General features: G+C 40.5%; 2 protein-coding genes across 2 annotated transcripts; one reads left to right on the forward strand and one right to left on the reverse strand.

The window, feature by feature from the left end:
- Nucleotides 1–1,014: 1,014 nt before the first annotated feature.
- Nucleotides 1,015–1,935, reverse strand: LOC309517297 (olfactory receptor 5V1-like; the record flags this gene model as incomplete). Its single annotated transcript, XM_082196439.1, has 1 exon — nt 1,015–1,935. The coding sequence occupies one exon, from the start codon at nt 1,933–1,935 to the stop codon at nt 1,015–1,017; it is 921 nt and encodes a 306-aa protein (XP_082052565.1).
- A 22,470-nt stretch (nt 1,936–24,405) lies between these two features.
- Nucleotides 24,406–25,329, forward strand: LOC309517490 (olfactory receptor 5BS1-like; the record flags this gene model as incomplete). Its single annotated transcript, XM_082196720.1, has 1 exon — nt 24,406–25,329. One exon carries the CDS (start codon nt 24,406–24,408, stop codon nt 25,327–25,329), a length of 924 nt encoding a protein of 307 aa, XP_082052846.1.
- Nucleotides 25,330–25,927: the final 598 nt, after the last annotated feature.

Raw genomic sequence — 25,927 nt, forward strand, 5'->3', positions numbered from 1 at the left:
ATTGATTTACTTGGCCTGATTTGAAGCTCTAGATTTATAACTGGAAATTACACAACTGGCTGAATTCATCTCTTTATTCCCCTTGGGAAATGTGACCCCCTGAAATGTTTCTTCAACATGTTTGTTTCCACACCATGTTCCTTTGATCCTTAATTGTCTTAATGACCCATTAGCCCATGCTATCACCTCATGGGAAATTTAAATAGCTTTTAACACGTGCTGATTCCAGAGGACAGAAGTATCTAGTACAGAGCTTAATATGCATGTATCTGGCACTTAGTTTTAATGCATCAAGCCTTAATTAAATTCTAGCACTAGCTTGACCCAGAGATTATATTGGTCTTGCACCCACAAACTCGTAACAATACACAGTGTCAGAGAAGAAGCATCATGAAATTAGATGAAAGATACCATGGTGGAGGATTAGCAAGCTAAGTATAAAACAGACCGAAGAGGATGTGTTGCTGAAGAAAAAAGATTCAATTGATGGAAGCAACATTGTCAGAGAAAAGAGACTTAGAGAAACAGGCATTGATGAGTCTGTGTTGAGGAAAGGCACAGAATGAAGGTAGCCAAGTTGTGGACTTTGGTATGTTGTTGAACTGCAACTCTCATCAGCCCAGACCATATTGTCTAGGGGTTATAGGCATAGGAGTTCAAGAAAATCTGCAGGACACCATGTTAGAATACATAATAAAGAACAATGGCTGCTTATTAGAAGAGCTGGTCCAGGAATGAGGTGGGGAGTAAATCTGAATATGACATATTGATGAATATTGAACTAAGCTCTGAATTTTATGGTTGCAGTTTACAACTGTAATGACATAAAACATCCTTTAACTATAATGTTTAATAATCATACCGAAATACAATGAAGTATATTAAGTTAGTGTCATATTCATACTAATAAACTACAGCTGCAGTCCTATACTCACTTGTCTGAGAGTAAGCCGCCATTTAACTAATGGGACTTGCTTCTGAAACAAACTGAATAGGATTGTAGTGTTAAAACATTTACTTTTCCCCAAATATTCTCCCAAGAGCTCTCTTCACTTCCTTATTTTTCAAGCTATAGATAATTGGGTTCAACATGGGTGTCAAAATGCTATACTGAATAGAGAACAGCTCATCAATTGTCATGGAAGACATGCTGCTGGGTTTCATGTACTGTGACATTCCTGTCATATACAATAAGCCAACCACAATGAAGTGAGAACTGCAGGTAGAGAAGGCTTTGCTCCTTCCCTCTGGGGAGTGGATATTCAGGATGGTGGAGATGATCTGGAAATAGGAGACAAAGGTTGGCAGGAAGGAACCAAGTCCAAAAATCACAACAGAAGATAGAAGAATCATATTATTGAGGAAGGTGTCAGAACTGGAGATTTTCAAAAGAGGTGGCAGCTCACAGCTGAAGTGGCTGATTTTGTGAATGCCACAGAACTGCAAACTAAATGTGGGCACTGTGTTTATTATTGCAAAAAGGAAGCCCATTATCCATGCCCCCATCACCAGGTAAGCACATAATGTTTTGTTCATGATCGCTATATAGTGAAGTGGGTGACACACAGCAGTGTATCTATCATAAGCCATTGCTGAAAGAATAAAAACCTCTGTAACACTCAACAGGAGGCTGAAAAACATTTGTGTAAGACAACCAGTGAAGGAAATTGTCTTTTGCTTCATTAGCAAGTTCATTAACATCTTAGGGACAATGTCAGTTGAATAACAGATATCAACGAAGGACAAGTGAGACAGAAAATAATACATGGGTGTATAAAGGGAAGGTTCCTTCCTTATCACAAGAATGATTGTGACATTTCCTGACAGTGTTAATAGGTAAATGGTTGAAAACACCAAGAAGAAGAAGATATTCAGTTGGGGATTACTGGAAAGTCCCAAGAAAATAAACTCTGAACTTTCAGTTTGGATTTCCATTTTGTTTAGGAACCTATAAAACAAGCAAAAAAAAAATTAAAAAAGAACAATTCAGCCCATTGTTAGCCTCCTTGATTATGCAACTCTGTAAAAGACTACTCAAAATTAATTTCAGTTCAGTTCACTGTGGCTGGTAAGTGGGTATGAAGTTGCAATCTTAATATATAAATTCTCTCATTGTATCCGATGTTCAGCAAACATACTTGAGATGTTTCACCCTGAGAGATATTGATGCGAGGATCAATATTAGCATGGACTGAAAGCATGATGAAATCTTGAACGCAGCTGATGGACTACATGGAATTGGCTGAGATGACTGCCAGGATCCGAGACTTGGGAGAAGAAGCAATGGAGGAGGAGTGGAAAAAATTTAAGGACTATTTGCAAAAGTTTTACAAATTATATGAATTATAAGATTTCGCACGATTCGGAGAAAACAGCTCCAGCAATGAGAGTGAAGGACAATGAAATTAAATAATGAATTAATGAAAGGAATAAATGTTTAAAGGTTGGAAAGGTAATTATATTGGCTGATTAAAGTAATATGACAATAAGTAATTTAAACTAAAAAGTAAGCTTTAAGGTAAAAGAAAGAAACGCATGAAACAAGGATATAATTTGTTGAAATTTTATTGGTTAAGAATGCAAAGCGGGGGAGACGTGGGGAAGTTTGAAAGTAGACTGGAATTAAGCTTGGAAATAATCAACTTTTTCTTCTTTTCTTTTTTCTTTTTCTTCCTTTTCTTCTTATTCTTTTTGTAAATGTATAAGCTTTTTGTATAACTTGTTGAACAATCTTTATCTGGAAAAAAAAGGCAATAAAAAATATTATAAAAAAATGAAAGCATGATGAAATCTTGAATTCATGTGTAAATTAAAGGGTTAGTGTGACTTAATAATATAAAATACAAACTGATGAAATATATCAGTATATCTTTTAGAACACATACACATTTTGCACTATTTCTTTTGAAACATGATCAAAAGTTTATTTATTATTCTTTTTTTAAAAAACAAACATTTACTTAAATTTGAAACAAATCTATATCTATAATCATCTATATCAGGCTTCCTCAACCTCAGCTCTCCAGATGTTTTGAGACGACAGTTCCCATCATCCCTGACCACTGGTCCTGCTAGCTAGGGATCATGGGAGTTGTAGGCCAAAAACATCTGGAAGGCTGAAGTTGAGGATGTCTGATCTATATCTATCTCAATCATTGCTATGTTGGGATTTGAAGGATTTCAATGTACCGTATTTTTTGCACCATAACACTCACTTTTTTCCTCCTAGAAAGTAAGGGGAAATGCACTTCCGGAGGCGGCGCGAAGCAAGTAATGGCGGTCCTCTTTGCGCTGCGAAGAGGGGCTCCGCAGGAAAGGGTCGTTCGCTGCGGCAAAGCGACGACCCACTAAGAAAAACCACGAGCAGAGTGAGCTCGTGGCCGTGGGATCCGGCGGGCACCAAGAGCGACCCCCGAAACGAAGAAGGGACCCCGTAAGGGGTTCCGGAAGCGCGGAGGGGAAGCGGTGCTGTGGATTCATCGCTCTTTCTGCGGGAGTGAAGCCGCGCGGCTGTTACTGATGAGCGCCGACCTCTCTTCCTTCTACATTGGATTACAAATCAACTACTCGTGAGTAAGACTTACTCGAAATTGGATTACAAATTTATGAATTCGGCTGAAAGCGGGAGACGAGAAAAAGGAAGTCCGTCTCCCGACGATGCTTAGTGATCAAAGGCAAAGATCTGACAAGCTGGAAGCAGCACAGAGAGGTTTTAAAGTGAGAGACATCATACGTCCAGAGAAGTCGGAAATTGAAGGAGGCAAGTTACTCTTATTTTCTTGTTATTTTCTGTACCTTATTTGGGGACTTTCTCCTCTGCTAGACCTTTAAAAACTTTAAAGACTTTAAAACCCCCAGTCTCCGGACTTGCAGCGGGACAAAAGGCTACTTTGCGGATACATTTACAACCTGAAATGGATATTTAGAGGCATTACTGTTGGATACAATTAAACAACTGTACCTTGCACCTTTTAAGAAACTTGTGGCAACATTGTGAGAGCTCTGCCAGAGGGAAAAGGTCTTTTCCAAGGATTATTGTTAATTTACTTAACTGAAGGAACTTTAATGGCGACTGAAACTTTGTTTCTTCTTTCCTGAACTGTAACATCACTCCCTCTAGTGGAGTTTGGGATTTACAACTTTCTGGGAACCAACTTTGCTTTGTCTCTCTGTGGTTTGGTTGTTTACTCCAAGGCCTGTCTTTCTCATGAAACTTTTGACAGTTTGACCTTGAATCCTAAGACAGGTGTGGAATGAGTGACAGAGTGAAAACAAGAGCTGCGTCGAAGGCAGGGAAAGGCAAACTGACACAAACAACCCTGTTTTCTCAGGGACGTAGATCTTCGGTCCCTGCTGTTTTACAGACTGCACCCTCGCCAACAACTCCAGTTGAAGAAGCTGAACAATTAACAGGCGAGGATATGGCATCTGGAGGATCTAACACTTTGCTAGAGGAAATGCTACAACAATTCGCAATTTTGAATAAAAAAGTGGATGATCAAACTGCAAAAATTGACTTAGCCACATCCTCAATTACCAAACTTTCAGAACAGGTGGCTAAACACTCACAAGATATTGGTAATCTAAACGACGTAACATCTGAAAATCGAAAATTGGCGGAGGCTGCGATTGGGAAAGCAGAGGCTGCAGCCAAAGGAGTGGAGGAACTGAAAGGAGAGGTAAGGCCGCTCCACAAACATATTACGGACCAGCAGGCCTACCTGTCTTTGGTGGAATTGCGAAACAGGGAAAATAATTTGAGATTACGCTCTATCCCAGAGATTGAGAAAGAGGATTTGACTGGTTTCTTAACGGCAGAATTTTCCAAATTCTGGGGTATAAATCAAGATACAGACTTCAAAATAACGACTGCATTTAGATTGGGAAGAGTTGCCGGGAAGGACAGGCCTAGAGACTGTTTGATTATTTTAAGGACTAAACAGGAGAGAGACAAGCTACTTGATTTACATTTCAACAAAGCACTTGTGATCCAGGACAGAAGAGCACAAATTTACAAGGATATTCCTAAACAATTACTGGATCTAAGAGCTAACTATACGGATCTAGCTGGACTTTTGAGAGGTAACGGAATACCTTACAGGTGGGAGTTTCCACAAGGTCTTTCGTTTAAATACAAAGGAAAGAAGATAAAAATCAAAACGAAAGAGGATAGCCAGAAGTTTCTACACGATCACGGAGAAGACTTACAGAAAGGAGCGGCAGCTATTTGGCCACCACCAGAGTTAGGAAAAGAGTTACCACCCTCGGATTCGGACAAAAAAGAAGATACCCAACAAGAGTAACAACAGATTGACACAAGATGTCTCTGCAGCTGTATAGTTGGAACATTAATGGCGCGAATTCCCCTGAAAAACGCAAAAGGATCTTCCATATTTTAAAGAAAGAGAATTTGGATATAATTTGTTTGCAAGAAACACATGTGACCAGGCTACACAGGAAGGTGTTAACAAATAAAAGATTAGGCCAAGAATTTATCTCATCAGACAGAGTAAAGAAGAGAGGCGTGGTGATTTACGCCAAAGAGAATCTTTCACCAAAATTTTTGTTTAAAGATGAACAAGGAAGAATCCTGGCTATTGAAATTTCGACCCAAGGAGAAAAAGTTTTGATATTGGGAATTTATGCACCAAATGAGGGGAAATCAGAATTTTATAAGAAGCTGCATGAGACATTATTGGACTATCTGGACTATTCTAACATCATTATGATGGGAGATATGAATGGGGTTGTCTCTACTTTGATGGATAAGTCACAGAATCAGAACTTGACTAAAGATGGAAGACTACCAAAAACTTTCTTTGAACTAACTGACAATATGGATTTAATCGATCTATGGAGGACGAGAAACCCCCTAGGTAAAGAAGGAACTTTCTTTTCTGAAGCCCACCTGTCATGGACAAGAATCGACCAAATTTGGACAACTAGAGGGCTGGCACCTAAGACTACAAAAATAGAAATCTGCCCAAAGACTTGCTCCGACCATAACGCTTTGAAAATGGAAATGAGATTTACTACTGCCGATTCCTTCAGATGGAAAATGAATGACAACCTGCTAAGAGATCAAGAGATTGTAAAGAAGGCCCAAAAAGCTTTAAAGGACTATTTTGAAATCAACTTAAATACCTCGGTGGAAAAAAGAACAATCTGGGACGCGAGTAAAGCTGTTATGAGAGGGTTTCTGATACAACAGAATACGATTAAGAAAAAACTCTGGAATGGTAAAAAAGACAAGATATTGGAGAAGATAAGAGACGGTGAGAAAAAATTAAGATTGAATCCAAAATCAAAAGAGACTCTAAGAGAAATTAAATTCCACCAGTCACAATATGCGCAACTGATCAACCAAGAAGTGGAATGGAGAATTAAACAAATGAAACAAAGATCATTTGAGTCGGCAAATAAATGTGGGAAACTGCTAGCTTGGCAGTTGAAAAAGAGACAAAAATTAAATTATGTTACCAATCTAGAAGTTGAAGGAAAGAACATCCAGAAACCCGGAGAAATTAGAAAGTGCTTCCAGAAATATTTCAAAAAATTATACACACAAGGATCCGAGGATGTAGCCGAGATAGAACAATTTTTGAAAGAAAATGGCCTTCCAGAATTATCTCAAGAGAAGAGATCAATCTTGAATTGCAAAATAACACAACAGGAAATTGAGGATGCCATTCAGAATATGCAGTTGGGCAAATCTCCAGGACCGGATGGACTCACCTCCAAGTATTATAGGACGTTAAAAGACTATTTGATACAACCACTAGAGGAGGTTTGCAACCAGATTATGGGGGGAGGGAAGGCACCAGATACGTGGAAAGAAGCATTCATCACACTGATACCTAAAGTGGAAACTGAAAAGACTCAACTTAAGAACTACCGCCCCATCTCACTCCTAAACGTGGATTACAAAATATTTGCGGATGTTTTGGCTAACAGATTTAAAAAAGTATTAAATGAAGTAATCCATAAGGACCAAGCAGGCTTTCTCCCAGGTAGACATTTGTTTGACAACACCAGGAATATTATTGATATTCTGGAACTTTTACAAACAAATATTAACACCAAAGCAGTGTTAATTTTTATTGATGCGGAGAAGGCCTTTGACAATATTTCTTGGAAATTTATGAAGAAAAACTTGGAAGGGATGGGAGTGGGAAGGGGGTTTGAGAATGGAATAGAGGCAATCTATTCTGAACAAAAAGCTAAGTTGATAGTGAACAATGTGGTGACAGAAGAACTTCATATTGAAAAAGGAACACGCCAGGGGTGCCCCCTATCCCCTTTATTGTTTATTTCGGTCCTGGAGGTTTTGCTGAACATGATAAGGGAGGATCGGCAGGTACAAGGAATACGGGTCGGAGCGAAACAATATAAACTGAAAGCATTTGCAGATGATCTGGTTTTAACACTACAGGAGCCAGAACCCAGTACAAAAAGAGTTTTGGATCTGATCCAGAAATTTGGTCGGGTGGCGGGTTTTAAGCTGAACAAGCAAAAAACTAAGGTGTTAGGGAAAAATCTGACGGCTATGGAAACAGAAGGGTTTCAGAAAGAGACAGAACTAAACATTGTTAAAAAAGTGAAATACCTGGGGGTGAACTTGTCTTCTAAGAATTTGAATTTATTTAAAGACAATTATGAGAAATGTTGGCTAGAAGTTAAAAAAGATTTAGAAATTTGGTCAAGACTGAAATTATCCTTGTTAGGCCGAATTGCAGCTATAAAGATGAACGTTTTGCCAAAGATGTTGTTTTTGTTTCAGGCCCTGCAGATTGTGGACAGAGTGGAATGCTTTGGAAAGTGGCAGAAGGATATTTCTAGGTTTGTCTGGCAGGGCAAAAAGCCCCGAATAAAGTTCAAAATATTAACTGATGCAAAAGAGAGAGGGGGGTTTGCCCTGCCGGACTTAAGGTTATATTATGAAGCGGCGGCCTTCTGCTGGATGAAAGATTGGATTTTACTAGAAAACACTGATGTCCTAGATCTGGAAGGCTTTAACAATTCGTTAGGTTGGCATGCGTATTTGTGGTATGACAAGGGTAAATCATATGGAATGTTTAAAAACCATATTGTCAGAAAAGCAATATATATGGTCTGGAAAAAATATAAAGACTTATTGGAGAGTAAAACTCCGAGGTGGATTTCACCAATAGAGGCCAAAGCTCGGAAAACAACCAATATGGAGGCATACTGGCCGAAATATTGGGAAATAATAGAAAATATTGGAGGTAATTGGAGACTGCAGAGCTTTGAAAAACTAAAGGATAAGGTGCAAAATTGGCTGCATTATGCCCAAATTAATGAGGTTTTTAAGTTAGACAAAAAAACAGGTTTCCAGGTGGAAAAATCGAAACTTGAGACAGAATTGCTTGAACCAAAGACCAAGTTATTATCGAGAATGTATAACTTGCTGCTTAAATGGAACACTCAGGATGAGACAGTTAAATCAGCAATGATAAAATGGGCCCAGGACATTGGTTATAATATTATGTCTGAAGACTGGGAAAGGTTATGGACCACCGGTATGAAATTTACTGCATGTAATGCTTTGAAAGAAAACATTATGAAGATGGTATACAGGTGGTACATGACCCCGGTTAAGCTAGCTAAGATTTACCATTTGTCCGATAACAAATGTTGGAAATGCAAGGAAGCTGAGGGGACATTCTTTCACCTCTGGTGGACTTGCCCAAGACTGAAGGCCTTCTGGGAAATGATCTACAATGAGTTAAAAAAGGTGTTTAAGTACACCTTTCCCAAGAAACCAGAGGCCTTCCTTCTGGGCATTGTCGGCCAGAAGGTGTTTAAAAAGGATAGAACCTTTTTTATGTACGCTACAACAGCAGCAAGAATTCTTATCGCCAAGCATTGGAAGACCCAAGATTTGCCCACACTGGAGGACTGGCACTCGCAATTGATGAACTACATGGAACTAGCCGAGATGACTGCAAGGATCCGGGACTTGGGAGAAGAAGCAATGGAGGAGGACTGGAAAAAATTTAAAGACTATTTGCAAAAGTATTATAAGTTATATGAAACATAAGATGTCGTATGATTGGGAACTTAGCTCCAGTAATGAAATTTGAATATTTAAGAAATTTGATAAGATTTATGAAAGAACCAAGATTTAAATGGGTAAAAACGATATTATGGTATATTTTTAGAGTATATGGTGACCAAGAGATTTAAATCTAAATTGCAATTGAAAATATAAAGAAATACACGAAATAAGGGTATAATTTGCTGATAAATTTATTGTTAAGAATGCATTGTGCGGGGGACGGGGGAAGTCCAATGGAAATTTGAAATAAGTCATTGAAGTGGTCGTGTTTCTTTTCTTTTTTATTTCCTTTCTTCTTGTCTTTTCTTTTTATTCTTTGATTGTTCTGTTATTTCTGTAAAAAATGTAATAAAAATTATTATAAAAAAAAAAGAAAGTAAGGGGAAATGTCTGTGCGTGTTATGGAGGGGATGCCTGCGGGTGGTGGGGGGGGATCTGCTGCAGTCGTGAGCAGAGGATCCATGGTTCCCCTTCCTTCCCTCCTCTGTGGCTCACTTTGAAACAGCAAAGCGGGAGAAGAGCCGCTGAGTGGGGAGGAGAGAGGGACAGAGAGCCTGCTTCTTTAAAGGAGCAATGCGGGAGAGGAGAGGAGCCGCTTACACGAGTGTAAGCGGCTCCTGTCTGGTTGGTTCCTTTAAAGCAAGCAGGATCTCTGTCCCTCTCTCCTCCCCACTCAGCTCGCTACATAGCAGCAAAGTTTTTCAGCTCGCTAAGCCGGGGATGAGTGGGGAGGAGGAAGAAAAGCAGAGCCTGCTTGCTTTAAAGGAGCAAAGTGGGAGAGGAGAGGAGCCTTCTCCCCTTATACCCCTCTTCTTCATTATTAGCAGCATCCTTCTCCACCCACCCCATGCGTGCTCCTTGTCCCTTGAGTGCTTTTCCTTCCCTCCCCACTTAAAACGTGGTTACAAAGCATGGATCCACATGGATCCTCAGGATTTTTGCACTGGGTCACCCCAAATTCACCATCAGATCACATAGCATGTCCATGGCTACATCTTGCACCAAAAAAATCACGCACCCACTGTTGCCTGGGGCCGTAGTGGTGCAAAAACGTGGTTACAAAACATGGATCCACATGGATCCTCAGGATTTTTGCATTGGGCTACTCCAAACTCACCGTCAGATCACATGTCTGTGGTCACAGCATGAACCACAAAAAATCATACATCCACTGTTTCGTTTAGAATATTTTTTTTTCTTGTTTTCCTCCTCTAAAAACTACGTGCGTGTTATGGTCGAGTGCGTGTTATAGAGCGAAAAATACGGTAATTCTGCAGTTCAAGTGCAGACCACAGAGAAAGGGTTTGATGCACACACAGAGTTTTGTGTCCTCAAAAAGCTCCTTCCCCTTTACAAGCTTCAGGAAAATTTCTGCATGTGGTTCCATGACCCAGAGAAAAGAAAGGGATGGACACAAAGTTCTTTCACACATACTTTTGGGTCATGGAGGGGAAACACACTCCTGCCTCTGCCACTAGTCAGATGAGTGAGGACCATTAGAATTCCTCTCGTCCAAGACAGATATCAAGGAATGGAAAACAAAGCACATAATCTCTGTCACCTGGCAGAATCCTGTTGCGGGGGACGGGGGGTGGAGTGCATGTGTAGTTTAATGGTAGATCATTTGCTTTGCTTGCAGAAGGTCCCAAACTGACTCCCTGGTATTTCAAGATACAACCGGGATAGACCCCTGCCAAAAATTCTGGAGAGCTATTGACAGTCAGTGTAAAAATCCCAAAACAGATGGACCAGCTGTTTTGGCCGCTTTTTGTGTTCCTTTGTACGTACTTTGCTGTTTGGTTTTATATTCATTTTTGTATCCTTATTTGTTGCTTGTAAGCTTCCTTTGAACTAATTTGTTGGAAACACAAGGTATAAATATTCAAAACAAACAAACAAACAAACAGGCAAACATCAGTCTTAAATGATACAAAAAAGCTGAGCTGCCCTACAAAAGAGATAAAATAAAACTATGTTTTAGAAATAAGATATTTATGAGGAGTATGAGTTATACTATTGCAGTGGCCTTCAAGCTGTGTTCTGGGAAAATGTGGAGTTCCTTGAAAGCCTGTTGTGGTCCCTAAATGAAAAGGTTAATATAATCAAGTTTCTGAAACATAGGTTGGCCAGCACAGTGACTTTCACCATTAACATGTTCAGCCAGTATCCTATGTGAATAAAGTGTGTGCCCTGAAATACCTCCAAAATCGTCTGTCATGTTCAAGGCAAATGCACTGACATTCTGCAGCAGAACAATCAATATGAAAACAATTAGGCATTATCTATTAGATTCAATGCTTCTTGTAAATGAAGAGGAAAACTAAAGCAATTCAAAAATGGGTCAGTGTGATCAGATGGTGTGCATAAATATGTGCATTTGTGAAAGACAGATGAACTTACCAGATATGCCACAAGAAACAGAGCAAAATAAGATTTGTCCTGGAAGGAATGTAAAGCAGAGTGAGCAGAGAACAGAAGTCCTCCACTCATGTGCCCTTGTGATAAAATAAAACAGATCCTCAATTCTTCCAAGCACAAATCTGTTGGCTAAATGTACTGTTAGCATATAATTATCCATTTTATATGAAGGATACATTAATTCCCAAACCAAACAAATATTTATTCTGGTGGGATGACTATTCCCACCTTGGCGCTCTTTGCAAATAATTACCACTATCAGAACTACTTTTTGTTTCCCATGTTTTTAACAATGGGAAATGACCTAATGCAACTACTTGTAAGACACTGTCATATGAGGTGCATTCCCATGTCAGCCCAACATCACCCTTCTTCACCTTGAATCACAGTCATTTTATTGGTCAGCAATTTATTTGGAAAGCTGAGACAAGTTCTAGCCTAGAATTAGGCAGAGTTCCTAGGCACAGATAAAATTGCTAGTACCAGTGTACAAAGCTCAGGACAAATTTATCTAAATAATTGCCCCACCCTGTATATACCCAGCTGATCAGTGTGCTCTGCAGGAAGGAGTCTCTTGTAGATACATACCAACAGACCATTCAAATGGATTTTTAAAATCCGAGACTAGCCTCCAGAAGATCAAAAGAGACTACGAGGCTCTGGGCAGGAAATTGAAGCAATTAAATGCACAAATTGTCATCTCATCTGTCCTCCCAGTTGAACGGTGTGGCCCAGGGAGAGAGGGAAAAATAGTGGAAGTGAACAGCTGGCTTCGCAAATGGTGTAATCAGGAACGGTTTGGATTCTTAGATCACGGACTGCAGTTTCTTGAAGATGGACTTCTGGCAAGCGATGGGCTGCACCTCACAACGGTTGGGAGAAATGTTTTTGCCAAAAATCTCAGAAACCTCATCAGGAGGGTTTTAAACTGACTAATGTGGGGGAGGGAGACAGTGCTCCTGAAGGTAGGAGTCTCTCAATTGATGAAGATGATCATCCAAATGTCATAGACCAAATGGAGCAAACAGCACACAGACCTAGTGGTGGGAGGAAAAAATCCTTAAATAAGAGACACGGGGGAATGATTAATGGACTTCAATGTCTGTACACTAATGCGCAAAGCATGGGAAATAAACAAGATGAGCTTGAGCTCTTGGTACAGCAAACTAAATATGACATAATAGGCATCACTGAAACCTGGAGGGATAGGTCCCATGATTGGAATGTAATAACGGGGGGATACAATCTATTTCAGAGAAACAGACCAGACAAGAAAGGAGGAGGAGTGGCGTTATATGTCAGGGATGTGTATACCTGTGAAGAGATCCAAGATTTAGAACCTCAAAGCCAATGTGAGAGCATTTGGGTCAAAATTAAGGGAGAGAAGAATAACAGTGACCTCATTGTGGGAGTTTACTATAGATCCCCAAGCCAAACGGAGGACATAGATGATGCCTTCCTGGAACAGATGGCCAAGCATGCAAAAGGAAGGGAGATAGTAGTAATGGGGGACTTCAATTACCCGGATATTTGTTGGATGTCAAACTCAGCCAAGAGCATAAGGTCAAACAGATTCCTCACTGGCCTTGCAGACAACTTCATTGTCCAGAAAGTGGGAGAAGCAACAAGAGCCATTTTAGATCTGGTCCTAACCAATGTTGATGACCTGGTTAGTGGGGTAGAAGTGGAAGGATCATTAGGCGCGAGTGATCATGCTCTTCTGAAGTTTACTATACAGCGGAAAGGAGCAGCCAAGCATACTAGGACTCAATTTTTTGACTTTAAGAAAGCCGACTTCATAAAACTTAGGGAAGTGCTGGGTGAGATCCCATGGACAGTAATACTAAAAGGAAAGGGAGTTCATGATGGCTGGGAGTTTGTTAAGAGGGAGATAGTAAAAGCACAACTTCAGGCAATACCAATGAGACGGAAACATGGAAGGTGCCTAAAGAAGCCAGGGTGGCTATCTAAAGAACTTTTAACTGAGTTAAGATTAAAAAAGGATGTGTACAAAAAATGGAAAAGGGGGGAAACCACCACAGAGGAATTCAAACAAATAGCCAGCACGTGTAGACACAAAGTCAGAAAAGCTAAAGCACAGAATGAACTCCGGCTTGCTAGAGAGGTTAAAAGCAACAAAAAAAGGCTTTTATGGGTATGTTCGTAGCAAAAGGAAGAACAAACAAACAGTGGGGTCACTCAGAGGAGAAGATGGTGAAATGCAAACAGGGGGCACAGAAAGGGCTGAACTCCTCAATGCCTTCTTTGCCTCAGTCTTCTCCGATAAAGAAAACAATGCCCGACCTGAAGAATTTGAAGCAAATGATTCAGCAAAGGAAACACAGCCCAGAATAACTAAGGAGATAGTACAAGAATACTTGGCTAGTTTAGATGTATTCAAGTCTCCAGGGCCAGATGAACTGCATCCAAGAGTATTAAAAGAACTGGCAGATGTGATCTTAGAATCACTGGCAGTCATCTTTGAGAATTCCTGGAAAACAGGTGAAGTCCCGGCAGACTGGAGGAGGGCAAATGTTGTCCCTATTTTCAAAAAGGGGGAAAGAGAGGACCCAAATAATTACCGCCCAGTCAGTCTGACATCAATACCAGGGAAGATTCTGTAGCAGATCATTAAGCAAACAGTCTGTGAGCACCTAGAAAGGAATGCTGTGATCACCAATAGTCAGCATGGATTTCTGAAAAATAAGTCATGTCAGACTAACCTGATCTCGTTTTTTGACAGAATTACAAGCCTGGTAGATGAAGGGAATGCAGTGGATGTAGCCTGCCTTGATTTCAGCAAGGCATTTGACAAGGTGCCCCATGATATTCTTGTAACGAAGGTGGTAAAATGCGGTCTTGACTATGCTACCACTCAGTGGATTTGTAACTGGCTGACTGACCGAACCCAAAGGGTGCTCATCAATGGTTGGATGATGGACTCAAGGGCATCCTGATCAAATTTGCAGATGACACCAAACTGGGAGGGGTGGCTAACACCCCAGAGGACAGGATCACACTTCAAAATGACCTTGACAGATTAGAGAACTGGGCCAAAACAAACAAGATGAACTTTAACAGGGAGAAATGTAAAGTATTGCACTTGGGCAAAAAAAATGAGAGGCACAAATACAAGATGGGTGACACCTGGCTTGAGAGCAGTACATGTGAAAAGGATCTAGGAGTCTTGGTTGACCACAAACTTGACTTGAGCCAACAGTGTGACGCGGCAGCTAAAAAAGCCAATGCAATTCTGGGCTGCATCAATAGGAGTATAGCATCTAGATCAAGGGAAGTAATAGTGCCACTGTATTCTGCTCTGGTCAGACCTCACCTGGAGTACTGTGTCCAGTTCTGGGCACCACAGTTCAAGAAGGACACTGACAAACTGGAACGTGTCCAGAGGAGGGCAACCAAAATGGTCAAAGGCCTGGAAACGATGCCTTATGAGGAACGGCTAAGGGAGCTGGGCATGTTTAGCCTGGAGAAGAGGAGGTTAAGGGGTGATATGATAGCCATGTTCAAATATATAAAAGGATGTCACATAGAGGAGGGAGAAAGGTTGTTTTCTGCTGCTCCAGAGAAGCGGACACGGAACAATGGATCCAAACTACAAGAAAGAAGATTCCACCTAAACATTAGGAAGAACTTCCTGACAGTAAGAGCTGTTCAACAGTGGAATTTGCTGCCAGGGAGTGTGGTGGAGTCTCCTTCTTTGGATGTCTTTAAGCAGAGGCTTAAAGGAGTGCTCTGATGGTGTTTCCTGCTTGACAGGGGGTTGGACTCGATGGCCCTTGTGGTCTCTTCCAACTCTATGATTCTATGACCAAAAAAAATCGTATGCATATATTATACATTTTTATTGTTGAATTTACTCAATATGATTCATGGAAACTGATTCATAAAATTAAATATGTCAACTCAAAACACTATGCCACTGATTATCTGTGGACGAATGATCTCATTTGCGCACCCCCAAGAATAATAGAAACATATTCACACAGAATTTTAGTTTAAAGGTTAATGGGCAAAATTTAGGCCACAACTTTATTGATTACAGAAATGTGAGTGGTATTGGCTTAGGAATTGGCAATAACTATATCTGACTCCTGCTCGCCTTGCAGGAAATCTAGAAGGGTAAAGCACCAAAAGAGGGAGCGCCATCAATGGCAACTAACTGAAACTCACTCCAAGGTTCTTGCTGGGTCCTGGCATGGCCCTAGCCCCCAATCAGACTTCGGATGAAACCCAGACCCACGGATTCCTTTACTGGAATACCCTTGTACCTGGAGGGGCAGCTGATGGCTGCACCTCCCCTCCCCCGCATCTCACTAAGCCAATGCCTAACCACCAAACCTTACAAAGTTGTAACAATTGCTAAGAGGTAGGCGAATACCAAATGGCCGGTGCAAATCTGCCAAATGGAAAAAAAAATCCTACCTGGCCCCTGTTCCGAAACAGACGATCAACCAAAGTCCAGAGCAAGACCAAAGTAGACATCTAAAACATTAGGACGGGTGGGCAGGTGTTCGGCGGTGCGAAGCCAGGTAAAGCCCCAGCAACGCACCACCACCTTTTAAAGGCTCCCACAATCACTCTCCCACTCTCTGATTGGCCAATAGGCCATGACATGATCGTGGGGCCACCGCGTGCCTCAGGCTCATCCCCCACCCCCTCCATGAATGGAGGGAGCGCCTTGGGCCCACGCACAATGCAGAGCCTCAATTAGGAGGATCTGATTTCTTGTTTTAGATCACACATCCCTCTCTAACTAGGCATGCAAGAAACATGATTACATTTAAATGACACTTTTCAAGCAGGAAACACACACAAACACACACACAGCTACACTCAGAAATACACTCAAGGAAGGTGCAAAGAAAGGTAATTCAGTGTGAGTTTCATAATCACTTCAAGCTATTTTAGAGCTATTTGTTTTTGGGTGGCTTTAGACTTTATTTATGAGGAAAGTTTTCTTCAAAGCTTCTTTCACATCCTTGTTCCTCAGGGTATATATCATTGGATTTAGCAAGGGTGTGATTACAGAGTAGAAAACAGCTACTATTTTGTTGGCATTAGATTTATATTTTACTGCTGGGCGGACATACATGAAAATGAGTGTCGCAAAATAGATGGTGACAACAGAGAGGTGGGAGGCACAAGTGGAAAATGTCTTCCTCCGGGCAGCAGCAGAAGACATTTTCAGTATAGTGATTACGATTTGCACATAAGAACCTAGAGTGAACAAAAGAGTGGCCATTACAATAACACTGCTGAAGCCGTAGCCAATGACCTGAATAGAATAAGTGTCAGTGAGGCATCAGGCATAAGCCTGCATTTTATTAATGTTTGATCAGGACTTGTATATTAAAGAGAGAGCTTAAATTTTCAAAAGTTTCATGCTAGGCAGACCAGCTGCTTAAGAAAACACTGGCAATGTTTTTCCTAGACAAAGGGGCCCCTTTGATTGATAGCAGAAAACAATTCTCAAAGTCGTAAAAGCTGAAATTACAGGCTAAGAACGAGGACACTGACCCTACATGTTACAGAAGATAAAAAAAGGCAGAAATAAATATAATTAAGAATGAGTAAATAGTAAAATAATGCCAATGTGCCTCCCAGTAAAATGAGCCAGATCTTCTTTCCAAGGTTAAAGACCAAATGGGGAAGCATCTAGCTGGCAAGTCTTTTTTTAAAGCTGTTTCTTTCTTAAACTGAGAAAGTTAGATAAATGTTGGGAAGAGCTAATGGGAAAAGCAGCTGGCTGAAGGAGGGGTTGTAAACTGGAGAGGCTTCTTTTGAAGCTGTTTTTTTACTGAGTTCCTTTTTACTTTACAAAGGCCTTATTCCTTTTAAAAGGCTATCTATGTTATGTATTAAATATATTGTCTTAAATGTAATTATGCAAAGGATTTAAGAAATGCTAGATTTCATATAGTTGTAAGAGTTGTATTTTGAAATTAAGTCAGCCACCAGTCTTGCCCCCCTTGCCAGACAGGAAGACGCCATCCAAACAGTCCTGAGCAGTCCTGATATATTAGTTGTCAGACATTTGTTTAGAAACCTTCAAATGAAGGAGATCTTTCAATGTTGATGTGAAACTCAAGATCCTTGACATATGTTTAAGATAAAAATTTAAGATTAACCATTTGTTTTAGAAGGCAATAGGGCAAGGAGGGCAAGAGGTGAGCTGGTAATTAAGATGCCTTGTTGAGACACATGTAAGATATATTACTACTTATTTGTCATTTATAGATGTAACAATATATAGCTCTTTGTGTTCCATATAAGGACAGGAGGATATGGGTGTATCTTTTTGTGATTGATTCTAGCAATCAGCCAATAGGAATTTCAACCAGGCTGATTGGACAGAGGCAGCCACAGGAGGAGCAAAGGGGGCTGGATTAAGGGAATATAAGTGCTGGCCATAATGGCAGGAGGCCAGGCCAGAGCTTGGTAACCATATACCACTGTGCCTCTCATTTATTTGTCTGACAAATAAATAATTATTTTAATTTCTCTATTGCTGCGTTGAATATTTCATTCCAGCTAAGCGTTAACCACAAGCAGGGTGCTACATCAGTACACGAAAGGCGAAATATCTGCCCAGCATCGCAGAAGAAGTGGTTGATTTTGTTGGGGCTGCAGAAGGAAATTTTAGCTAACATGAAGGAAGGGAATGTAGGGCATATGAATCCCACAACCCAGCATATCACAGCCACATTTCTGCAAGTCCTAGGGTTCATGATGGCGGAGTATCGTAGAGGGTTGCAGATTGCAAGGTACCTGTCGTAAGCCATGGCTGTCAGAATAAACAGCTCAATTGCAGCAAAGGCAAAGAAGAAGTAATATTGAGTGATACATCCTGGAATGGAAATTGTCCTCTTCTGAGCCAGTAAATTCTCCAACATCTTTGGCACTGTGACAGTGGTGTACCAGACTTCGACCATCGAGAGATTGCAGATGAAGAAATACATGGGGGTCTGTAGGCGTGAGTCCACGGCCACAATGAGTATAATCAGCAAGTTCCCCATTAGAGATAAGATGTAGATGATTAAGAAGAGCACAAACAACACCATCTCAAGCTTGGGGATGCTAGTGAAATGAAGAAAGACAAATTCTGTAACCACAGTTCGATTTTCTTTGTCCATTATATCAGAAAGCTACAAGGATATAAGCAAAAAATAAAAAATAAAAATGGAAATCATGATTTTTTAAAAACAACAACAACGATGAAGAACAGTGTCTAAATTCTTTGTTATTCAAATTTTTTTAAATAAATTCTTTATTCATCCTCTCAGCATTTTACCTTTTAAAAAAAAATCATTTGGCTCAGTGTAATATAACTCTCCTCCCCTCTTCCCTCCCCCCTCCCCATCTGTATTTCTTCCATTCATTTTAAAAGAAAAAGAAAAAAGAAACAATGAATCTATGAAAAGCATTTGATGCTGCTTCTAGGTGCATCACAGTACTGACTGATGAATTTCAAAAGTAAAATTTGCAGTGGTAAATATTATCATCAATGACTTTTTGGAAAGAATTGGTCCAATTCAAAGACTGATGTGAATGGACCTTGCTCTGTTCCAACAAAGTAATTATACTGTGCTGTTCTTCAGCTTTATTTGAGGTACACACAATGTCAACATTCCTCTGTGTCTGGGTAACGGAATACATTTCCTGTATAAACTGGCGTACTTTTTGCAACAGCCTCGGCTACCCTTTTGTCCTCTAGATATTGTTGGACTCCATGCAGCACTACCAATAGTGGAACTTGTGGTCTACCAATATCTGAAAAGCCAAAAGTTTAGTTGCCTCTACATTAGAGCTTATTTTTTTAAAAAATCCATTTACCTCCAAACCTCTTTTTTCCTGCCTTTTACACACAGAAAACTTTTAGCTTTTATTTTCTAATCCATAATTTTCTTGTTTTTGAATGATTAGTGCATAGGCTGCTGCTCAAAATTTGAAGGATACATTCTAGAAGTGAGGTAAGAATTTGATTGCATCTTCCCAACCAGAACACAACAGCAACAGGAGATACTTGATTCTATTATGTCCCATGCTGGCTAAACTGTATAATGATGTCACTATCCATAAAAACAAAAAACACTGTATGCAATAGGGGTTTGTTGTTTAGTCATTTAGTCGTGTCCGACTCTTCGTGACCCCATGGACCAGAACACGCCAGGCACTCATGTCTTCCACTGCCTCCCACAGTTTGGTCAGACTCATGTTTGTAGCTCCGAGAACACTGTCCAACCATCTCATCCTCTGTCGTCCCCTTCTTCTTGTGCCCTCAATCTTTCCCAACATCAGGGTCTTTTCCAGGGAGTCTTCTCTTCTCATGACGTGGCCAAAGTATTGGAGCCTCAGCTTCATGATCTGTCCTTCCAGTGAGCACTCAGGGCTGATTTCCTTAAGAATGGATACATTTGATCTTCTTGCAGTCCACGGGACTCTCAAGATTCTCCTCCAGCACCATAATTCAAAAGCATCAATTCTTCGGCGATCAACCTTCTTTATGGTCCAGCTCTCACTTCCATACATCACTACTGGGAAAACCATGGCTTTAACTATATGGACCTTTGTTGGCAAGGTGATGTCTCTGCTTTTTAAGATGCTGTCTAGGTTTGCCATCGCCTTTCTCCCAAGGATCAGGCGTCTTTTAATTTCGTGACTGCTGTCACCATCTGCAGCGATCATGGAGCCCAAGAAAGTAAAATCGCTCACTGCCTCCATTTCTTCCCCTTCTATTTGCCAGGAGGTGATGGGCCCAGTGGCCATGATCTTCATTTTTTTGATGTTGAGCTTCAGACCATATTTTGTGCTCTCCTCTTTCACCCTCATTAAAAGGTTCTTTAATTCCTCCTCACTTTCTGCCATCAAGGTTGTGTCATCTGCATATCTGAGGTTGTTGATCTGAGGTTGTGTCATCTGCATATATGAGATTGTTGATAGGGGTTGGCTGCCTCTAAATGAACATGTAGCTAAGTTTGTCAGTGACATGATAAAACTTAAATTGTGTCATTCCAGATAAACAGGCTGTCACAAGTTTTATTCCAGGCAAAGGTTATGCACAAAGTTCATACTTTATTCTACACCCATCACATAGTTCTACAACCATTGTGTAGAATATATAATCTACCTAATTCAAGAGGGCTAGTTCTCTATTCCTTGCTTAAAACATTTTTGGTGGTGTCCTAATCTCTCATCTGGCTGAGTAGCAAAACGTGGACAAGTTCTGTACACATGTGGTGGGCTAGTCTGACCCCCACCAACCCATTACTGTGGATGCTGATGATTATTATGTCTGAGCAAAATACAGCTACTGCACAGATGTGCAAGCTGTTAAATCTCAGGGATGGGAAACTGTGACTCCTCAGGTGTCATTATTCTCCCATTCCCATCAACCACAGTAACCATGGCTAATAGTCAGGGATGGTGAACATTGTAGTTATATTTAGGATTCTCCTACTACTAGTAGTAACAACAGCAACAACAACATTTAGAATAGTCCTCTTGGAGCAGACTTATCAGCTTATCTGATCCAGAAGATCCTGAAAATTCAATTTTCAACTATGGTCAACTAATGTCTCCAGGGCATTAAAGAAATAAGCCTCCCCTGATGTTTCTCCCTGAAATCTAGTAGCTAGAGACAAAATGCCTTTGCACATGAGTATTCCATTTAGCTATCAAGGCTATGAAGCCGTTGATAGAACCTATTTCCTGTAAGAATATAAACACATTTATTGTAATAAGTGTTTTTATAAAGAAACTTACCAGGGAAGTTTCCTGAAGGAGCACCTGCTACACAGAGGGATACGTTCGTCTTTATTGGAAGAAATGCATCTTAAATGCTCTATAGTAAAAGATGAAGATAATGAAGAAGAAACAACCCCTTTTGCTTTCAGTCCAGTCTAGCCCACGTTTCACCCAGTATTACTGAAATGGTGATTTGTTGTAGCAATTGCACGTAACCCATCTTACTTAAAAAGACAGTGGCGCATAATGTGTTGGCTATGCATCTTTGCAACTGTACAATTGAAATGTCCCAGGCCTGTTAATATCGGTTCATGTTGGAGCTCTAGGGAATTCTGCCCTTACGAGCTTTTTCATGTTATTGTTGCACTTAAGTCTCCCTGGAATACAGAGACTGTTCAGTATATGTAATTAAGCCCATTTATTTTTAGTCTGTTTTAATTGTGAAAGTTTATTAACATGGAATAGTTTTCGCTTTATTCTAGGCTGGACAGGCATAATTTGTGAGTGCAGTTCATTTGCCTTTACTGGCAAGTGGTTGACATCACTCATGGATGTGGCTGTTAGCACTGCTACACAATGTCTGCAGTCCTGGGAAAGCAGGGGAAGCAATAGGCTGCTGAACCACTGTATATAGATGGGGGGCGTATTTTCAGCTTGATGGCTTACAATATGGATGGGGACATATATATTTTTCACCTTGAAGGATACATTCTGTCATGGGCAGCCTACCAGGGCTATTAAACACTGATGGCAAGGGCCAGGAACAAACAAAGGTGGAGTAACCAGCACAACTATCTTTGCACAGTAGCATATATTCATATGTAAAGTCTCAAACATTTCTCCCTCTTCCATCCAGGCAAGCAAGAGGTATAGTCAGAATTCAATGATCGGCAAGCCCCTTGTTCTCTGTTATTTGGCATGTGAGAAGTGGCTGTGCAAATCTGCTTCAGTCATTTTCCTCCCTTCCTTAAATGAACGAACTATTCAGCTCTAAGCAGAGTTGCTCTCCAAAGGGACCATGGGAGCTGAGGGCACATTCCTGATCTCTGTACTACATCTTCCTTTGGCGGGGCAGGGGTGGGGGGGATGCGCAAACCTCATGGCTCTGACTTCAAATTGAGCCACAAAGCGTGTACTCCCTAAAATGAGAGCACGTGTTGTGGTGTGGGCCGCCAGGCCAGCCCTCTGTTGCCAGGCAGGTTAATAGTTATTGCCTGGCGCAACAATTGGCTGACAGGGTTGCTGGGGCAAATTTGATGTAACAAATTGGGTGGGTGGGACCATAGGCTTTAAATATTGGGGCACATTGCTTTCTCTTTCTCTTTCGCAGAGTGTATCGGCCTGCCCTGTGTTCCGGTTGACCTTGCTTTGCCTGTCATGGGTCGTCTGCCTTGGTGCAGGGGCCTAGTAGGAATTTTGCCATTTGGCTGATTGGCTGGTGTCACTTGATTTTTGCCTACTACTTAGCAATTCGTCACAACTTGTAAGGTTGTGGTTAGGCATTGGTTATAAAAAGCTGGTGGTGGAGGGGTCAGGATAGGCCGTGCCTGCCCCTCCAATGGTGCTGGAAGGGAATTCCATTAAAGGAATCCTGGGGCTTGGCACAATTTCGTCCAATCCCTGAAATGGGACCAGGGCTGGCAAGCCTTGGGGAGCTGGTTGGGTGAGCTGTGAGGGACTGACACTCAGCTCAACTGATCCCCAACATTGTTTTCCCTTCACTGGCTTTCGATGAAGTTCGGAAAGTCAGTTCTGTCCCAGGTGAGGGGACAGATAGTCATAACCAATGTCTAAGCAACCACTCACAGATTTTGTATTTTAATAAAGTTGTGACCAAAATAGTGCCCAAAACCTTAAACTAAAATTATGTGTAATTTGTGAATTATTTTGAGGGGTGGCTTGGGGACCTATGCACGCAATACGATTTTATAGTATCAGGAGAAAAGTTGTTTGATGGCTTTCAGAAGAGCATATGGCAGGGTATGACATCATCCAGTTTCTTCCCCTGCCTTCCAATATATCACACCAAGACTTATATATGGTTCTTCTGAACCAAATAATACATCATAGCCTGGGGAGATACAAGGTAATATCCCCCCAACAGATCAATTTAAATGAAGAAGATAAATATAGATGAGTTTTCCCCACACACACTTTGCCTCCTATTAATATTTCATGACGAACATTCTGAGTGGGCGGAAGTTTATTTCAACTTGAGGTGTGATCTTAGGTATAGTGATAGTGTATGCACTTGTGGATTAAATGCTGGGTAAGTGACAACTCATTTCTGGTCTTTGCAGATGGATTTAGTGGTAGGGATGTACAATGTTATAGCATAGTGAAAGAATTATAACCTGTTGTATCATTGGTACAGGGTGGCAGGAGAGGGTCCCTAAACATTTACCACCTGATCTAACTAACCACATAATGGAAGTTTAGCGAACTGAAAAGTTGAATTAGCTTTCTAGGCTGCTTCATAATAGATAATTGAAAACAATAAAATTAGGATGCAGTTTGAGCTGAGATCTCAAAAGAATATCTAGAAACTAATTCCTTCGAAACTGCAATTAGTTATTATCAAAACCATTATTTCTTTCCTTTCATGTGCCTCAGATATCTTGCCCAAGCAGATACAGTAGCCCTAATTTTTCCTCTGAAGTTCTGCCTTGGGTGAGATCTTGTCAGTTTGCTTTCCAATACTCATTAATTTTTCTCAATGTATGGAGTGTCTTCAGCAGACATGATCTCCTCAAAACATATATTTTAAGTGGCATATGGAACCCATGGAGAGTATGAATAAATATGCTGATCTCCTCACACCATTTTTACCTGAACTGTTAGCAATCTTAGTGTGGAGGGCATTCATTTCCTCGCCTTTCCTTCAGTATTTTGCCTTTTCAGAAACTGCCATAATCACTCTACAACAGTCATTGAAGTTAAGCTTTGTAGCAAATCTATTACTATTATTTTTTATAAAGAAAACTTTATAGTCTTGTTACTTAATATATCAGTTGCGAGATTACATTCAAGCATAATCCCAGTCCAGATAAATCATAATTGTTTATCTCTTGAGATGTTCATGTTTGTTTCTTTATTAAAAAGCCTTTGGTCATTTTTTTAGATGTGCATCCTTCAGATAACTTTCAATGGGAAACCAAACCACGGAATACTATTTTTTTCTTCTTGGCCTCTCCAACAACCTTCAGCTCCAGATCTTCTTATTTTTCCTTTTCTTGTTGATTTATCTGCTAACTCTGTTGGGGAATGTAATAATCATGCTGCTTGTAAAAACCAGTCCACCTCTTCAGAATCCTATGTACTTCTTCTTGAGTTACCTCTCTTTCCTTGATGTGTGTTATTCAACTGTCACTGTCCCAAAGATGTTGGAGATCATCATTGCCAAGCAGAAGACCATCTCTGTTGGTGGATGCTTCACTCAGGCATTCTTTATTTTGTTCTCGGCTACTGCTGAAGTTTTTATCCTCTCATCAATGGCTTATGACAGATACTGTGCTATATGTAAACCACTGCATTATGTGGAAATCATGAATGTGGCATTCTGCCAAAAGCTAGTGGCCAGTGCATGGATGATTAGTTTTGTTTATGCACTTGCAAACACATTGCCACTGTTAAGGCTACAGTTCTGTGGCTCAAATATCATAAATCATTTCAGTTGTGAGCTCCCTTCCATCCTTTCTCTCTCCTGCAATGATACTTTCTTCAATAAAATGCTGTTCTTCATTTCTGGGAGTACAGTTGGGCTTGTATCCCTGTTCCTCACTGTGCTGTCTTACATTCATATCATCTCCACCATACTGAGAATAAATTCATCTGAAGGGAGACGTAAAGCTTTCTCTACCTGCAGCTCCCACCTCACTGTAGTCAGTCTCTTCTATGGAACAGGTTACTTCCGATATCTGAGGCCAAGCTCAGCTTCGTCAGTACTTTTGGATTTAATATTGTCCATAGAATACAGCATTCTTACCCCTTTGTTAAATCCCATCATCTACAGCTTGCAGAACAAGGAGGTGAAAGCGGTGCTTAGGAGGATATTGAGAATGAAATCTTGATATTCATTCCCAATTCAAATAAACAGAACAGTGTGTAATGAGAAGATCGTGTCCCATTGTTTGTATGACCCCAATCTTTTATTTCATAAAACAGTTGATTAACATGGTTGTCAATAATTTTCCCTTCCATTACACGCCACAAACATTGCAAATTTTAGACGCACACATGCCCAATTCTCTTTAGCTTTTCTCCATGCATCTGTAAAGCAAATAAGCGATCTCATGGAAAAGGTCCACAAGGTTTGTATTCCAGCAGGTAAAAGTGGAGCCCATCAACCAGATTCAGTTTAGTAGGGTCTCCTCATTGGTCTGACCTATTGGGATTGCAAAAATTTCAATGGTAATTACGCATTGCCCAGTACATGTCAGTCCACACTACATGATTGATGGGTTATGTTCAGCTTTACTCAGCTGTGGGAACTATGACTGCTGATTTTTAAGATGAACTATATTTTACAGAATTTCTTATTTGAATTGGTTTCAAAGAGAGGGTTTTATTATGTCTTAGGCAATTTTCTTTTAATCTGTAAGCATGCCTGCCAACTCATTCACTTGCCAAAATCAGAAGAGCCTAGCTTTGGCACTCCAGCAGTAACAC

Source organism: Podarcis vaucheri (genome assembly GCF_965113315.1).
Source record: "Podarcis vaucheri genome assembly, chromosome: 13".
Classification (NCBI taxonomy): Eukaryota; Metazoa; Chordata; class Lepidosauria; order Squamata; family Lacertidae; genus Podarcis; species Podarcis vaucheri.